Here is an 18,130-nt window from a genome sequence, read left to right as displayed (position 1 = left end):
CCCAGGGGCCCCGGGCGGCGCAGGGGCCGGGCCCGATCTGTGCTGGGTATCTGTAAGTCCCGTTAGCGAGTGAAAGTCTTTGCCCGGGCTCCTCCGTGTTTGCCGCTGCTGTGCGAGAAGCGCTGGGGGTAACCGAGGCTGCTCCTTACGCCCCTACTTTTTTGCGTTAGCTGGCGGCAAGAGCAGGCGACTGCCTCCCAGGTTTTAGGCGTAGAAATTGGCTTATCAAAGGCAGTGAAGCCTACCGAAAGGCAAGAGATTTGGTGCGAGTGGGGCTTGGAGCTTCCGTTTCAGTCCGGTGTCTGGCCCCGGGCGGGTGCTTTAGCTGATCAGTCGTTCTGAAAGTGAAAGATTGATTTTCTGCTGTATTTTTAAACGTTTGTAATTATGCAACTCCAGGAGGGGAGTCTGTGCTCTTAGGTTGGTTTGTTGTCTGTAATTTTTTTTTTTTTTTAAGTCTGTCTTAGATAAAGTGATTGTAGGAAGTAGGCTTTTCTGATCTTGCCTCATTTCATGTTCATGAAATTGAAATCCTCTTCATTTTTAGGGGGCTCACAAAACCTAATATTTCTAAACACTTTAGTAATATTGGAACAAAAGGTATTATAGCCATACCTGTGTTAACAGTGTAAATACTTATTTAATTTACAGGCTTGTGGGGTTATAGTGGAACTAATCAAAAGCAAGAAAATGGCTGGCAGAGCTGTGCTGTTGGCAGGACCTCCTGGAACTGGCAAGGTATTATTTTTCTTTTTTTGACATGAAATAAAGTATTTCCAAATCTATTTTATTTTAATTTTCTGTCAAAACCATTTTAGGGTAGTGGTTATATAATGTTTTCATCAACTGGATGTTTTTTCATCAATGTATTGACATGGTTTCCTGCTTTATATTTTGATTTTTGCCATGTCATCAACGTTGGCAGTATCCAGTGGTGTGTTCAGGCATCATTAGTGTGGAACCACCAGACACATAGGTAATAAGGTCTCTGAAGAAGTGTCTTAGAAGGTAATGTTATATTAGAAAGCTAAACAGTTTTTGCTTTGGTTTTTTTCCCCCTGTGCTATTTCAGATTTCTTGCATTTGTATCACATGTCAAAATGCCCAGTATGGTTTCTTTAAGGTGTTATGCAAGTTTTTGATAAAAGTCACTTTATACGTGTTGAACTTGTTTTGCGGGAAGGAGGGTTGTTATATGTGAGAAATACATGTCAGACAGAATAATCTTAACATTAAGTTGATAGTTAATACATTGAAGGTGGTATGATGAGGCAACTTTTGTGCAGAAAGAAGCCTATGTTAATTCTCATAAAAATTAATACGTGGGGTTTCTTTCTGTTTTGTTTTGGTTTTTTTAAGACTGCTTTGGCTTTAGCTATTGCCCAGGAACTGGGAAGTAAAGTTCCCTTTTGTCCTATGGTTGGAAGTGAGGTCTATTCCACTGAGATCAAGAAGACAGAAGTTCTGATGGAAAACTTCCGACGTGCAATTGGTAAGTTTCAGAAAAACACAAGAATTAAGCATTTGCATGACACTTATTTTGCTTTTTCCCAGGCATCTCAAAAGGAAAAACTTTTCAGTGGTCATGGTGGTTTTTAGATTATTGTATGTTCTTTTTTTCAGCGCTGATCTTAATTTAGTGAATCTCTTCCACACTTAGTGAAGTCAGATTTTCTGTTTGTAAAACATAATTTAATTGTTGCGTTATGGTTTGTTCTACTTCTCCTGATTCTCCTCTCATGCTCCAGGTTCATCTCCTGGCATTGCCTGTGACTCTGAATAAAGCTGAAAGAAAAATTATTTTTAGTTTCTTGCGTTAGCAGAAATACTTGTAGACAGGAAAATGCCCTCTCCTTTTTTATGTTAGTGATTTCACCCTACTAAGCAAGCAGTCTAAATCGGGCACTCCCAAATGGCAGTGTTAGCCTGACTTAGTATTCCAGCGAGCACAAAGAAAGTTCCATGCCCACAAAATAAATACTTCACCTTAATGCCTTCCTCAATTCTAGAGTGCTTTTACAAGTTTGATGTAAATTGGTTAAATTTGCAAAACAACCTCAATGAGTATCTAAAATCTCTTATATGATTGCTGCTGACAGCTGATAAATGCAGTTAGAAGTGGCCCTTGTTTGTATGAGGATTGGCTATAGATAGCCTAACTGATTTTACTACTGAACATATTAACAGTTAATTTTCCCGGTTTCTGTACCATGTTTCTCCTTGGACTTATACCTAAGTCTTCCGTGGCAGCAAGGTGAAGAAATCTCTCAGTTCTGCAATGAAACAAAAGTATTCCATTGACTTTTATAAGAAAGCAACTCTGAGTAGTCTCTAGTCTTCTGGTTACCATGAATCTGGCAGGGCCTGGGGGAGGGAAGCCAGAGACTGAGTAGTCTGCAATATTTCCTTGATGTGATGAAGTTCCCTGTCAGAGATTTGGAAACCTGAACCAACAGATGAAACTTACGCCATCCATGTTGTCATTTCTAGAGATAGCAGTATTTTAACTCTCTAAGGTTTAACAGCCAGCTACATTGTTAGTTCCCTGCATTCCCTGAATGTCAGTAGAGAGACGCTTCTAAACAAATATTGGTGTTCATGAAAGATGGAACTCCTTTTATTCCTTTCTGTTGAATTCCATGTCACATTTTCATAACACAACCTTTATTGAATATTTTTATCAGTGTAAAAAAAAAAAAATCTCTGAAATATTTTAAAGGACTAGTAGCTACCATTTCTCATAATGGAACACTTTCTTATTATGTTTAAATCTCTATTATGTTTTAGCTTCCTTGCCTGGTAAATAAATGATTTTAAAGGGTGTGTTTTTAAAAAAATTATTTTGTATGCACAATGTCAGCTGTGACTGGGTGCAAGAGAAGCTTCAGCTCACGTGTCAACCAGGACCTAAAGTAGTGTTTGGTTTTTTGGGGGGCGGGACACGGACGGCATTGTATGATTCCTTATTAACAGGTCCTGTAGAAATCATCTATTGCTCATATTGTGTGTTTTACTTTCAGAGGGTTTAGACACTTCAATTTATAAAAATGATCAGGGATATTAACATCAATGTTTTACTTTTTTTTTTATTTTCTTAGAAACAATAGTTTGACTGGTTATACAGTCCTCACTGTATTAGGAAACCAGGATGATTCCAAGTTCACAGAATTTTTATTATTGAGAGTCTATTAATAACAGACACGGCATAGTCCCATGGCCAAATACTGCTTGGGGTATAGTAGAGGGTTTGTAATACCTAAGAAACATAAAAGGACAGAGTGGGAAATGAGAAGATGGAATTGTTGTACTGGTTAAAAAAACTTCGGCTGAGAGAGATTAATCGTGTAGAGCTTATTAGCAGCTGGCAAGGATGATGACAGTAGCTAATGTTAGAGCTCAGTTGCAGTAAAAAATAACTGCTGGAATAGCCACTTAAATAGCATATCTGTTCCCTGTGTCTCCAAATTGTAGCTGCCAGTAAATCAAACAAGCGCTATTTAACTCCATATAGTGCTATTGAACCAAAACATGAAATAGCCCACAATAGCCGCCTTACACTCGTGCCTCTGACTTGTAAATAGGAAATGTCTCTGTTTAATTTAGAGCTCTTTTGAGAATTAAGTCCATAGTTGATAAATGCAGATTCATTTGAAAACAAAGGATAATCAGCAGCAAGTTCAAAGCATTGATTACCTTTGTTCAGCTCATGTTCATCTGTAAATATTTTCTCTAGACACATCTGTATGATGACATTAGTTTAGATTAGAGGTGTGCTTTTGAAGTAAATCTCTAGGTTGTCATTGCTGACTGGGCTTTGGTTTGCATTGTGGAGCAGACTCTGAGCACGTGAATTGGATTTTTTTCAGATGAAATGAAATAGAAAGATGCAGCATACAAAATATACCCCATACACAAACAGGCTTCCAGTTTTTCAGAGCAGAATAGAGCTTGTGCTGGAAGTTTAAAAACAAAACAAAAAGGAAAAACAAACCTCAGTACCAGCAGTTCCCATATTGCTTGCATACGTAGCCTTATCTACATCAGTTTTATAACTCAAAGGTTCGTTAATTTTTTTTGTCTGATGTTTTAGCATGCCTGAAAAACATTTTTTAAAAAATTACTGGACTTAACCTTATATAGGACTTCTTACACAGTGCTAAGAGAAAGCAAACATTTCTTACCAAGGATTTACCATGTTATGCACAATTAACCTATTTCTCACATTTCAAATCCTTGTCTTAATTTGGTTCCAAACTCAAGATTACTGGTGAAGTGTCTGATCTATTTCAAAGCAAAATGAAAAGTTATGGAACAAGGAAAGTTTTATAAAGTCCTAATAGCCTCAGACTGGGCAGGATGACTTCCTTATATCTTGTTACAGCCCGTTCATTATTTTTGGTATGGCATGTGTGTCTCATAAAATACTTTATAGAGTCTCTTCAGATGTGGGTTCTTTGAACTTTTATGTAGTTAGAACGTCTGCATAATTGTAGTAGTGGTGGTGATGATAGTGGTTTTTCTCTAGAACAGTCTTAACTGTAAAACTCTTCAGCTCTATTATTCACCAATTTAAAATAACTTAGTTAATTACAATAGTTGTGACTGGAATAGAAGCTACCCAGGTACTGTGATGATTGTTCAACTGTATGAAAACCAACAAAGTAAGGATGTCATTGTCAGCTATTTTGAAACAGTTTTAAATTTGCATTATAGCAGATTCTGCTAAATTTTGTTTAGCGCACCTTTTACTATTCACTTGAAAAATATTTTAAATGGTACATTAACCTTTTCATAGTTTTATGAGGTTTTAACACAATACCTGTTAATCAATGTATGTTATTTTTAACTCAGTTGCTAAAATTTAAAGTTCTTTATGAAGTTACTTCTTCTCTCATGTCTTTTTCCTTATTTTCCAGGGCTTTTCTAATGGTACAAAAATTGTGTAAAACTTGCAGTTGTATTAGTGTCACTGATCTTTAGTTTCAGAAGATTATAATTTCTCTGACTTGAGCATAGGGGAACAAATCAAGCGCATCCCCTCTTTGGGGAAGGGAAAAAGAGAGAGGATGCTGACATTTGCTTCAAGAACCAATAATAAAGACAGAAATAAAATAATTTCTTAGAGTTTAATAAATTGCTTTGCAGTCAGAACTTGGGCTGAACTTCCACTCTAATGACACAGGATAAATATTCTCGCTTCATATTGAAGAAGAGGACAATTAACTCGTATTTCTACTTTTGAAAGTAAAAAATTACCATTAAATGTAATGCAGCCTAATAATATGCTACATTCTGTTGGCAGTAACACAGCAAACTCCTGAGTGTATACAGCCATTGGTTTGTGCAAACTATTCTAAAATTTCTTTTTAACTATTTCTGAAAATTTCTTTCAGGCTTGAGGATTAAAGAGACCAAGGAGGTTTATGAAGGAGAAGTCACAGAACTAACTCCATGTGAGACTGAAAATCCTATGGGGGGCTACGGCAAAACCATCAGCCATGTAATTATAGGACTTAAGACTGCAAAGGGAACCAAACAGTTGAAGGTATGTATGGTAGAATCTCAAAAGTTTCCTTAAGTATTTCAGGTCTGCATCTTCTGTTTTTATCGGGTCTTATTTCCATTTCAAGCTCTTGATCCCCATCTCTGCAGAGTGGGGATGCCAGGAGGCTGTTTTCTTTTGCTAGACAACTTTATCCTGCTCCTGAGCGTGTATGTTCATCTGCTTTGTGTAGAATACTTAGATGTTTGTCTTGTCTCCTACTAATTGAAATCGGGGATAAACCCATGGCTCAATTAGCAGACCCTGTTATTTTTCTGTTTGGCAGCACACACTTGTATGTCTTCAACAAGTTAAAGGAGAGTTTAAGCAGGAAGACATCCTGTTGCAGTTTTGCAGCATTACTAGTACCACAGAAAAATGGGCTTATTTGGGAATCTGAACTATGATCTGTCTCAGTCCGTGATACACTCACACTGACCCTGGCTATAAATTCACGTTCGTGATAACAAACGTACGAGAAGGGTCTCATTTGTTTTTTGTTTTCCTGATTTGTCAACTGAATTTTTGAGGATGGTTTTGGGAAATCTTGCCTGCTTCAGTATAAATGTTTCTGTCACATCCCTTCTTTCTACACGGGGAGGTGTGCTCTAGTGAATATTTGATGTGGACTGGAAATTGAGCTGGTGTGTTGCCAGCTCAGACCCACTTTCCCTTTGTTTTCTTGTATGAGTCTCTGCCCATGTTGTTCAATTTCCCTGTCAGAGCATGAGAGAAATGAAAGCTGTCTGTGCGGTTATCATCTTGCATTTGTTCACTCTGAAAACAAGAAAATGCAGAGCAAAAGTGAATAAACATGTACTGAGAGAAACAAAAGCATCTAATGTATTCTACATTCACTCTACCTCACACAGCTCCACAGAGGGTACAGATTCAAGAAATCAAGTAGCATAGTCCAGTGCTGTAGCCAGATTTTTTATAAAAGTTTTGTTTAAAAGCAAGTGCTGCATCCTAGGTATAAATATATTGCTACATTAACACAAAGACGTACTTTGTGATAGTAACTGGTATCATTATGTTTCTGACACTTAACATCACTTCCTTCAGATAGCAGATCTTTTTGGTAAGAAAGAAAGTTCTGTATGTAGTCTTTCAGATTTATTCTCTATCACTACTCCAACTGTTACAGCTTTATAAAATCCTAGAGGTACTATTTAATTTTGTCTGGTGGGAGTGAGCTTTAAACTAAATTTCTCTTCCTTCATTACCATAACAATATGGAACTGTTTTGACCAACTGTGATGTTTGCTTGTCTCCAGCTGGACCCAAGCATATTTGAAAGCTTGCAGAAGGAGCGAGTGGAAACTGGTGATGTTATTTATATTGAAGCAAACAGTGGAGCCGTCAAGGTAAAAGAAAAGTTCTACGCTTTTATGCAGGTGTATGTATTCTTGCAGACCTTTCTGTGCCTTTGTCAGAAGGCTCTCAGATTTATTAACCTTAACTGACATGAAATGGTTACATGGAAGTTTTAAAAAGAGCCCAGTGTTTTCCTTATCTGGAGAGAAAATTCTCTCTTGCACTGAAAGAACGTGGTCACCTGGTTCACAATTAAGGTCATCTGGCAAGGAGGCTATCACTGATGCTGTCTGGATGAGTTTTCTTTTCTGTAAGATCAAGACATCTTTAAGGGAAGGGGGGGAAAAAAACCAAGCAACTTTAGTCATTTTCAGGCTGACATGTGCAGTGTATTTAATCTTTCTTTTATCGCTCTGGTATTTTCTCCAAAAGATATATACATGTAGAAGGGAATACTGCATTAGTTAGCATTCTTTTCATATCTGATTTAGAAAGTAGTGTACAGGGATACTTGCTGTTTAATGGATGAGCATAATATTTTGTATCATATAATAAATCACCCACCTACAAAGGAGTCTTGAACAGTTCTCCCAATCTCTAGTTAATCTGCTGGATTTGTCCTTTAGCAAGAATTGCATACGGTTAAAAGAAGGGGAGAGAGGAGTGGAATATTCTTACCACTGAAAATATCAGGTGTTTTTCAACAGAGTTTTTGAGCTTTGATCAGTAGATAGGGTATTCCTGCTGCTAAGCAGAGGGTGGGATGGCAGAATTGTCAGCTGAAGCTTGTCAGGACTGGAATTGTGAACCAAGCCCTTTATCTTTATCAGGTTCATGTCACTCAAGGTTTTGGCACTGAACCTAATTCTATACCTGGGTTTCTCTTCTTTGCTTTTTCTCAGAGGCAAGGCAGGTGTGATATCTATGCTACAGAATTTGACCTTGAAGCTGAAGAGTATGTTCCCTTGCCAAAGGGTGATGTGCACAAGAAAAAGGAAATTATTCAGGATGTCACCCTGCATGACTTGGATGTGGCTAATGCTCGACCTCAGGTATCTGACTCCACAGATGAAGTCTTTACAGAAAAATTACTTGACATAGATGTGATGGTTACTAGAATAATCAAGGAGATGTAGAAAGTTGAGCTGTCCTAAATCACCCCCAAAGATCCCGCTATAGGAAAAGCAGTAGGTGTTACATGATGAAGGCCGGTCTAGCTCTCTGGAGGGAGGTCGTGCTGCAGTTGGCTACCTCAGTGGCCCTGCCATAACAAGTTAAAGAGGCAGTTGCTAGGTTAGGATTCACGCACCTGGTCATGGAATATTTATCAGAATACATTTCCTAACACTACAGAGAACAGACTTGCAGCCATAGCGGAGCTTCCACATGGATATTTGGGATCCGCTACCTTCACAGTTAATGCATAATCTAGACGTAGCTCTCCCCCTTCCCTCTGCTGCTGTGCCCCATCCCCTGAAGAAAAAGAACAGCATGGGCTGCTCCTCTTGACCAGGAAAAGAGATTATTATTTTCTTTCCAGAAGGAAAGTTGCCTACAGCTGTGAGGTAGCAGCAGGCAGATCTGCATCATTTTATTTATCGGAAGTTCTGAATACAGATTAATTTATTCTGCTCTGTGTTTATGGTTTTGTGGCTGTGAAATGGAAACTGCAAGCACTATGATAAAAGGTCACTAAGTATTTTTGACTGCTGCAGATTCTGTTGATGTCCCTGCTTCCTTCAGAAGTGTTTCATAACCTCTTGTTAAATTTCCTTGTGACTTCCAGTAGAGCTCTGAACATATTGCAGCAAAAAATTGAAAATAGGAGAATTACTCCTTGCTGTACCTTAACATAAACCCAGTACTGAGGGAATTCCATCTATGTCATAAACAAAAGCCACTAACAATACAGTATCTTTGTTTAAAGGCTGGCATCCCTACAACATGATACTACAAGCCCTTAACGTACTCCATTTCAAAATAAACATCTTTTTCCAACAAAATCAGTTACATGATAAAAAAAAAAGGTGTTCATAACTCTTAAAATTCAGCATAATTGTTCCTCTGTTTACAGGTTGAACACCTACTGCGCATGCAGGCAATCAAAGTCTCTGTGTTCCCTGACAATTCTAGTCCTTATGAGCTTCTCTGTGAAAATTTTTTTAAGAGGGTACTGCATTTTGGTTTTTTATGTTCTCCAAATGAACAAGGCTAAAGGAACGGTGAGGAGGTAGCTAAATGATGATGTTTAGAATACTGCTGCAGTGAGGGGACCTAACCTTGGACACCTTATTAACCAGTGCTGATATAAAGTATCAAGTTAACTGCAAGAAACAACTTCTTTAACCAATTCCTGATTTATAAAATTCTCATAGTACGTGTTCACTGTAAGACGTCATAGCTGACCTGTAACTTTGTTTTACTAGGGTGGGCAAGACATCCTTTCTATGATGGGACAATTGATGAAGCCTAAGAAAACTGAAATTACTGGTAGGAATCCTGTGTGGTATTTTTAGACCAATATAACCTATATGTTTGCCGGTTAGAAAAGGATTAAAAATAGGGTTATTCATGCACCATGTCTAAATGAACGCCTACATAATATTTATTCATAAATATTCAGATTTCAAAAAGCAGTGATACAGCTGCTAGAATTGCAATGGCTGGAAACAGTACAACATGTTATTGTTTCACACACAGAGTGATAAAATATATGCTGTACTCTGCACCTATCTTCCTGGGGAAATAGATCTTAGAATGCAAGTGCTATCCCCTGTTCTCAAAACAGTCCTGCCAGAGAGTCTGAGGTTCACACTTTGACAAAGGGCCAAAGTGAACAACAACAACAATCTAAAAAACGTTCTTAGGATGCATGCTTATGTGAAGCAGCCATACTGAACTTCTGTGGAGTAGAAAAATGGCTTTTTAAGCCTCTAACCTTGGTTTGGTCTAGACACCTCTATAGCAGCTGTCTATTGACTTGGTGCTTTAAGTGCACTGCTGCTCTTGACTTGGTGCTTTAAGTGCACTGCTGCTCTTCCTACCTACAGATCATTGGAGGAAAAAAAAAAAAAAAGATCTATTCTCCTTTTTGCTTTGAAAGAAACGATGTTTCAGTAAGTGACTATCTAAATTTAGATCAAAGTCTGTTTCAATACCTAACTTGAATGGGGGTCTTTTGAAGTACTTCATCTGTTCCAGAGGTTACGTTCCTTATTCTAATGTCAGATGTATCGATGTGACATCTTGCATAGCTTTGAGATCCATATGTTCACAAAAATATATATAGCCCTATAATTCTGTTGTTAAACACAAATTCTGTGCTGAAATACAGTAGTAATATTTCATTCTTTCAGTGATGTTCTTTTCAGTCATGCTTGGAGACTTTGTTCAAAGTTTCATGTTTTAAACTGAGGCTTGACTGACTTCTCTCCCCCCTGCCCCGCCAAACTCCCCACACCCACAAAAATCATAGTTTTTCAGAAGCCATGTGAGGGGACAAACTACTCAGTTGAGTGCTAGAAGTTGTTTAGAAATATCTCGTTGCACAGATGTCTCCCCAGTACAGGAGGGAATGCTACAGAATTTTAGTGTCACAGAGATTTTTCCCTGTGGCAGTAAAGATACCATGAAAAAGTTAAAGGAAAATTTTACTTGCTTTAAGTCTTCATATAGACCTATAGTTCACTAGCAGAACAACTAACAGTTTCTTTCTGTTCTCAGACAAACTTCGAGGAGAGATAAATAAGGTGGTAAATAAATACATAGATCAAGGCATCGCAGAGCTAGTCCCAGGCGTACTCTTTGTAGATGAAGTTCACATGCTGGATATTGAATGTTTCACATACCTGCACCGAGCACTGGAATCTTCTATTTCCCCCATTGTCATCTTTGCTTCCAATCGAGGAAACTGTGTTATCAGGTATGATGTCTAAAGTTGAATTTTCCAGTTTGCATTGGTCTATGAACCCAGGAGTTCTATGAACCCAGCTGTTGCAGCAGTTATAATCTCTGAAGGCTTTTGTTTCTGATGCTGACATCTGTGGTCATCCCTGGGTTACAAGCTGCATCAGTGCTGAAGAACGGCTCGTGAGCGTCATGATTGGACAGGCATTTAATGCCAGTTCGACTGAGTTAAAGCAGAATGGAATTCCTCCTTTTACTTCCACTGACAAATCCCTCTTTCTCTAACAGCTCCTGAATTGTCTTATTTCCTGGGTGATCTGTAACAATTACCTTTCTCATAGGATACCTCAACACATCTGTTGCTTGCACATTAGGGACATCAAAAGCACCAGGGCTACACACCTGTAATATCATAGTTTCTTGCTTCTTCTGGATGATTTTGCTGTTTGCTATACTCATTACATCAGACCTAAGCTTCCTGTTCTTACTGTTAAAGGATGTCACAGTTCAGTCTCGCCCTACCCTTCCTTATTTCCTGTGTTGGTCTAGCATTTTGTGATTATTTGGTCTTGCCAGATAACTTGGTTTTTGTCTCCACTCCAGTTCGTGCCTCCACTTCAATATTTTGCACCCACGCAATACGTTCTTTGCATGTTGAGTAGAAGTGCTCTCCTCTTTCAGATTTCTTCCTTAAGTTCTACTGCTACTTTGTGGTCTAGGTCTAATTATGTCTAAACAAGCTGTCATTAGCAATGATTGCTACTCTTTAAATTGATTTAATTCAGCTGTGTAACCAGCTATTCCTTTCCCTCTTAGTGGCTCATCTGGTATTAATCTTCCTCTGCTTGCATTGCTTAGAAGTTAAGGTGATAAGCCCTTCAAAAACGTTTAAGGTGGACATTGCAGTGCTTGCTTTGCAAAGGCATAAAAAGGCTGTCCTTTCAGAGAAAATGCAGATCTGTCAGCGTGGATTCACTGCAGATCTTGTTAGGAAAAAAACTGATTTAAGAAAGGAAGATTTCCATAGCATAGCTTTATCTAATATTGCTAAATTAAGTCCTTAAAAACAAGCTCTTAACTGTATACTGCTGTCTCAAGAAGTTAGCAATGCTCCGATTTGCCTGCTGATGGCTCTTAAAAGGGCTGGGGAAAAATTAATTGGATAGTATAGTTGATTCTGTAACCTCTTAAGAGGAGGAATCACTTCAGAGAAGAGAACACCATGTACTCAGGAGTACAGCAGATGATTGCAGGGCATTTTGATTCATTTCCCAAGGAGGACCATGGCCAAAGCTGCAGTGTCTGAATACTATCACTGAACTTAGAAATGTAGTTCTCTACCAGCACTTTGCTGTTTTTACCTGTATTCTGTAGATCTCATGAAATCTGGATATCTTTCAGTCTTGACTTCACAGCAAATAGTGGTGGTCCTGGAAAACTGAGAGTAGATGTGTCTGCAGCCTTTGCTGTTGGGTGTTGTACATCAAACAAATGAAATGGTTGGGGTCTAGATCCTGCTCTATCCTTCAAGCACAGACCTCCACTTATCAATTTGCTGGATTCCAAGTATGGAATGTAAACCACTGCAATATTCACTGGAAGGACTGGGGAAGGGATTGAACAGAATAATGATTTATTCACCAAGAGGGAATGTTTTCCAAATGGATGATAGCAGAGATAATTTCTACTGATACTGCTAAAGTTTAGTAAGAATGATTTGTTCCTTGCTGGAAGATACTTTGGAACACTAGATTAGACTGGGTTGTAAGATATAATTCAGGGAAACATGAAAGAAAGCACCACCTGTAAGTATTTTTGAGTGGCATGTTTAAGAACTCCAGAAATAGTATTTGTTTCCCTCGGGCTGTCCGGTATGAACTTCAGACTACAGTGTTTCCTGTCTGTATCTGGGGAGTGTCTCTCTATGGGAAGACACAAGAATTGTAAACTAATAGATTTTAGTAAAATCAATGTACTGAACTCAGAATAGCATCTGATCTCTTTCTGTTCGGTTTCTCCTTTAGAGGCACAGAGGATGTCGTGTCTCCTCATGGAATACCACTGGACCTGCTGGATAGAGTGATGATTATCCGAACCATGCTGTATACACCCCAAGAAATGAAGCAGGTGTGCACAGCATTTTAGAGAAATTCTAAAAAGTCTCCAGAGTTCTATTCTATCAGGATGACTGCTGCGTCTCTGTATTTTCTGTTACTATAACGCTGTTTGACACTTTGTGGTCACCAGAGTTTGTGCCAGAAAGCTTACCACTTCCTAAATGCATGCTGCTTTAGTAACCATTTACTGTAAGCTGGTTAAAATTGTGCCTGCAATTTCTCTGTCTGATTTTCACCCACCAATGAGCTGTACTGGGGGACGTATCTAGAGCTGAAAGTGACATCTCACTTGCATGAAATAGCATGAATAGTTCACTGACCTTACCTCTTGCACAGATGCACTTTCCATAGAGTTTGCAGGTTCCAGCAGGTAACGCTTTTTCAGTTGGTAGGAGATGAAGTGTCACATTTTGGGACTTTTAGTCTCAGACCTCAGGCTGTTCCTCCATGTAAGAGATGAGAGGGATTGAGGAACGCAACTTCACGCGCTGCGTTTTTGCCTCTGCCCTGTACTATAGCTTTAACCTACCAGGACTGTCTCCATAAACTGGGAGGATTTTTATGCCTCTAGTCAAGTTTGGAAATGTAAGCACAGTAAGTGTTGCAGAGATATGCTTCTAAATGCCCGAAACTTTTCCTGTGGGGCCATCACAATGTATTGTGTATCGATTATAATGCTTGGGTGCCATTATGATGCATCGTGTCAAAGATCCCCCTCATTAGCGTCTCAATGCTGTGAAGTGACACAATGCAGAAGACATTACGGTTTATCATGTCAATTCTTTGTATTATTTAAGAGATAGTGTCAATGGAGGAGAGCGTTGTCACAAGATAATAGTCTCCTGCTGCTGGATAAGTGCCAAGGTGAAGCTAAGGCATTTATCGAATATAAACGTAGAGGCAAAGCTTCATTTCACTTGGTTTGAGGAGCTTTTCACATGCGGCTGCTGTGAGCCATTCTCAGGGTGATTTTTTTGTGCCTAAAAGGACGCTTTAAAACATTATGGTACAGATTACAGTAGAAGCAACCCAGCTATTTAATAATACAATTCTGTTTCATCTGTATACAAAATACATTTTAAAGTGTGACTTTTACTCAGTCTGGAGATGTTAAAGACTGTTGTCTGGACTTCCCTATACTGTGTGTGAATTTTGTGTAGTTAGGGTAGTAGGAGTATATGTACTCTGAGTTACTTTGTTAAGGTTGCTATATATAATACCTGCCTAGCGTGCTGTATTATCGTGCAGGTAATACACTGTTAAAGAGCTCGTTTCTGAACTGTTGATTTTCAGAAGAGCTGGGTAAGTGCTGTGATTTCCACTCTCCCCAGGCGTGAGGGAAAGGAAGTGTTTACAGTAGCATTTCCTAAAGCTAAAAACAGAGTACAGACATGATGTCCCGTAAATCATGTTCCCATAGTCAGATAATCTCATCTTCCCTTAAATTATGGCTTTTGAATGACAACTTCTCTTGGGAGGAGAAGCTATTACACTTAACTTTAGTTTCTAATTAAATACAATTGAGAGGGGCTAAAAATAAGACGAACATAAATTACTTCTCTATTTTTGCTCCCATTTTCATTTCATGCTAGGAAGAATTTTTCACTGCTTATGTTTCTGTGTGAGATTCTTTGCCTTGGCCTTTCACAATTGATTTGTTTAACAGCACAAGAACTGCCCATTTATCTACTGAAAGTTTGTTCATAACCAGTTCAAAATATTCCCCTTGGTGTTGATAAAGTAGAAATCCCATTGCGTAGCTCTGCTCTGAGAGCAAGCCCACAGTTACCTTAGTGCAACCAGAATAGAGAAAAAATTCACTTCTATGCATATTCTAGTCAGGTATTGTTGTAATCAAACTTTTTTGCATACATGCCTGCTGTTAGATAATAGAGGTTATAACCTGGACTTTTTGTTCCTAATGTATTTTACCTGATAAATACTTATTTTCCTATTTCATAGCAACTTATATATATATATGTATTTGCTGAGTTAATGGCTTGGGCCCCAATCCTTCAGTGACGTTCTACCAAGTTGTTAGATAGCTATTTAAAAAAAGTTGTTAAAGACGCGACATTCAAGATACCCTGGTTCTAGAAAGGGAAGAGTAAAGTATTTTATTTCATTCATTATTTGAATGAAAGGAAAGTGATATTTGAGTGATCTAAAGGATAGAAAAAAAATTTCTTCAATTTGAAATTGCAATTTGCAGCAGCATTGCCAATATTCAGTATTAATATCTTAGCACAACTTCCTGCCATTTCAAGCCCCTCTCTTTTACTCTGTTCCCTACCCTGACTCCCCTAGCGCATTTTTATGGCTTTAATTTAAACGAGTGCTTCTTGATATCTTGTTTACAAAGCTGCCAAAGTGAAAAATACCTGTATTATATGAGGCTTGCAGTTCCAGAGTTATCTCAGCACTACAACACAACATCATTATCCAGTCTGCCCCTTATCACTCAGCTGGCAATACGGACTACCGAGAGACTTGTGCCACTTTTGTTACAGCTTTATATGCTCAGGCTTATTAGTGATATCTTGCTCTCCAACTTCGTAAAGATCTTCAAACTGGTACAAGCCTGAGACTGTTCTTGAAAGATTAGATTCTTCTTGGTGATTTTTTTCTTCTTGCAGGAATAGGTGAATCATAGAAAGTAACTTTTTGATTTATTTTACTATCTTCTTGTCAATTGAATAAAAAGTGTGTTGTGAGCTGCTAAAGAAAGGGCGTAGCTTTCTGTAGGGCTTTTTGGAGGGCTCTGCTGTACAGCGGCAATGACACACTGCAAAATTTAGTTACTAACTGGTGTAGCTGTCACTTACTGCCTGCATACTTTTTCCATTTTCTTGTATAAGTTCCCATATTCTGCTCCTTATGAGCAGATAAACTTTGCTAACCATGCAGAATTATCATTGCGGGTTAGTAGTCCAGATGTGTTACTTTACTTGCCTTTTGTGATAATCAGTTTTTCAACATTATATTTGCCTACTCAAAGACGTAGAATTCTACAAATTCTGGTTTAGTGGTAAGTTACGCTAGGATAACTCTCCACAGCATCTCGTTTTATAGCATGTCTCATCTCTAAGCTGACAGTTTCCAGATACTAAGCTAAGTAGTATAGCATGCTAACTGTTTGGGCTGGTTCCTCACTTACTCATCCCTCCCAACAGATCATAAAACTTCGTGCTCAGACAGAAGGAATTAATATTAGTGAAGAAGCTCTAAACCATTTAGGGGAAATTGGTACCAAGACCACTTTAAGGTAAGTTGACTGCAGTTGACTTTTCTCTTAAGTATGACTGGGCCAAAACCACTGTAGAATAACTCACTCTTGGAAGTGAGACAACCCTCTCCCATATAAGAATGTGGTCTGTTAAGAGCAGTGCTAACATTAAAAGAGAGTGGTAACCCTCCTTTTCGCTCATATAAGGAATGTACGTGCTGGAGGGTCTTGCAGACTTCTGACAGTGCTGGTAGAGCTGTGTGTTCCCTAACAAATCTCCCACCCCTACATACATTCAGTTGACCGGGATGCACTGAATTGTAATTATTCATCCATCTCTGTTTGATCACAGGTACGCTGTGCAGTTACTGACCCCAGCTAACCTGCTTGCCAAGATTAATGGGAAAGACAGCATTGAGAAAGAGCATATTGAAGAAATAAATGAACTTTTCTATGATGCCAAATCCTCAGCAAAAATCTTGGCTGATCAACAGGAGAAGTATATGAAATAAAGAGCTTATCGTGTTAGGTGCTTTGAAGTGGCTTTAACCCTTACCCAGGGCTGGCTTAATTATTGAATGAGAAATGTTAATGGTTTGTCTCTTTTGGGACTGAAAAATACTTAAATGTTGGACTGCTTTGTCAGGCCAGAGTTAATTATCAAGTATCCCTATTTCATTATCAACAATAAGATGCTCTGTGATGTCTGTGTAACATCTTAGTCGCCCTTTTATGAGTATATATATGAAAAGAATAGCTCTTGACCCATCAGTTTTGTCCTTAGATTTCATTACAGAAGAGCTCTAACTAACCGAAGTTGATGCTTAAGAACAGTCTATTTTCTTTATGAATGTTGTTTTAAAATAGTTTCCTTTTACAGATGAGAACTCTTTTTTTTTTTTTTTTTTTGAATCAAAGTTTGTCTGAAGTGCTTTATAATAAAATATTTCAAGAATATTGGAAGCTTGCATTTGTTTGCCCCGGGTGTTGACCTGCCTAAAGAAACAGTCAAAGTAAGTTGAAATTAACAAAGCCAAGTATGAGTAAAATGGATTGGCAACACAAAAATAGATCTATAGCAAAGGAAAAAAAAAGTAATGGGACCTTTTTAAAGTATTTACTCTTTTGTAGGTCTTGTTTTTTATTTTCTGAAGACTTCATTGGAGAATGCAGAAATACATAACAGTAATTATCTTGGCCCTATTGAAAGCCTTTCTTTCAGGGTAACTTATCCTTTGTGTTTTCTTAAAGCAGATTAAATAAAAATTGCTTTCCATCATGGTTAGCTATTTTTCCACTATGTTCCTGTCCCCACTTTCTTGATCACCCAGGATCAGAGAAAAAAAAAAAAATCAGAAACCAAAAATGTGTGAATATTCATACATAAACCTGAAAGTTAGCAGAACGAATAGTGAAAAGAATAACCCAATAATTAAGGTTTGAAATCCTGCTCTGCGCGGAGTTTGTGTGAACTTAGCCTCAGTCTCTTGTTCACAGTGTGCACCTGTGTTTTGTAAAGCAAGAGTACTTGATTGTTTCACAGCACCCTGAGGATAAATGATTTAAAGATTAAGATCCTTGTAACACTGAAATACAAATCTATGTAACCATGTAAATGGGTGAACTAGGAAAAAAATGTAGAAGCTTTATAAAGTGACTAACCTCACATTCTTTATTAGAACCTTTAGTGATTTAAAACGCTTCATGTGCACTTACTTAAGTAAGCATGGTTCTTAGGGTAGGGTGGGAAGGGAAGAAATAATAACTTGCACAGGAGCCCGGTTTTAAACCCCATTTTAGCAGCTGCAAATTGGAGAAGATAAGTTTCCAATTAATACTTCTAGCTCATCAAAAATGTTAATCCACATTCCTAAATGAGAAGCTTTCTGACAAGCACCAAACATACATACACCTACTAAGCCTTCCACAAACCCTTCACAGAAAGTCATCGGTTCCTCACGCTGGGAGAATCTCTGTAGCATTACATTAGGCAGACACTGGCAATTGCACTTTTTTTTTTTT

At 38.2% G+C, this 18,130-nt stretch overlaps 1 protein-coding gene across 1 annotated transcript; it reads left to right on the top strand.

Annotated features, from left to right (window-relative positions):
• The first annotated feature begins 655 nt into the window (after window positions 1-655).
• On the top strand, window positions 656-16,985 carry RUVBL1 (RuvB like AAA ATPase 1). Its single transcript, XM_035894831.1, has 10 exons — window positions 656-738; window positions 1,360-1,492; window positions 5,394-5,545; window positions 6,820-6,909; window positions 7,762-7,911; window positions 9,286-9,349; window positions 10,583-10,781; window positions 12,790-12,892; window positions 16,056-16,147; window positions 16,461-16,985. Exons 1-10 carry the CDS (start codon window positions 691-693, stop codon window positions 16,618-16,620), a joined length of 1,191 nt encoding a protein of 396 aa, XP_035750724.1. The 5' UTR covers window positions 656-690; the 3' UTR covers window positions 16,621-16,985.
• The last annotated feature ends 1,145 nt before the right edge of the window (window positions 16,986-18,130 follow it).

The sequence above is a fragment of the Egretta garzetta genome, unplaced genomic scaffold (assembly GCF_000687185.1).
Source record: "Egretta garzetta isolate BGI_Z169 unplaced genomic scaffold, ASM68718v1 scaffold215, whole genome shotgun sequence".
In the NCBI taxonomy this organism is placed as follows: Eukaryota; Metazoa; Chordata; class Aves; order Pelecaniformes; family Ardeidae; genus Egretta; species Egretta garzetta.
The sequence above is the reverse complement of the archived record's forward strand: the minus strand, read 5'-3'. Positions and strand labels throughout refer to the sequence as shown.

What these genes read in the sequence shown, in the direction of transcription:
- RUVBL1 (XM_035894831.1), top strand. Translation starts at nt 691, where the DNA reads ATGGCTGGCAGAGCTGTGCTGTTGGCAGGACCTCCTGGAACTGGCAAG. An exon ending in AAACTTCCGACGTGCAATTG is followed by an intron (nt 1,493 to 5,393) that starts GTAAGTTTCAGA and finishes AATTTCTTTCAG; the next exon opens with GCTTGAGGATTAAAGAGACC. An exon ending in TGGCTAATGCTCGACCTCAG is followed by an intron (nt 7,912 to 9,285) that starts GTATCTGACTCC and finishes TTGTTTTACTAG; the next exon opens with GGTGGGCAAGACATCCTTTC.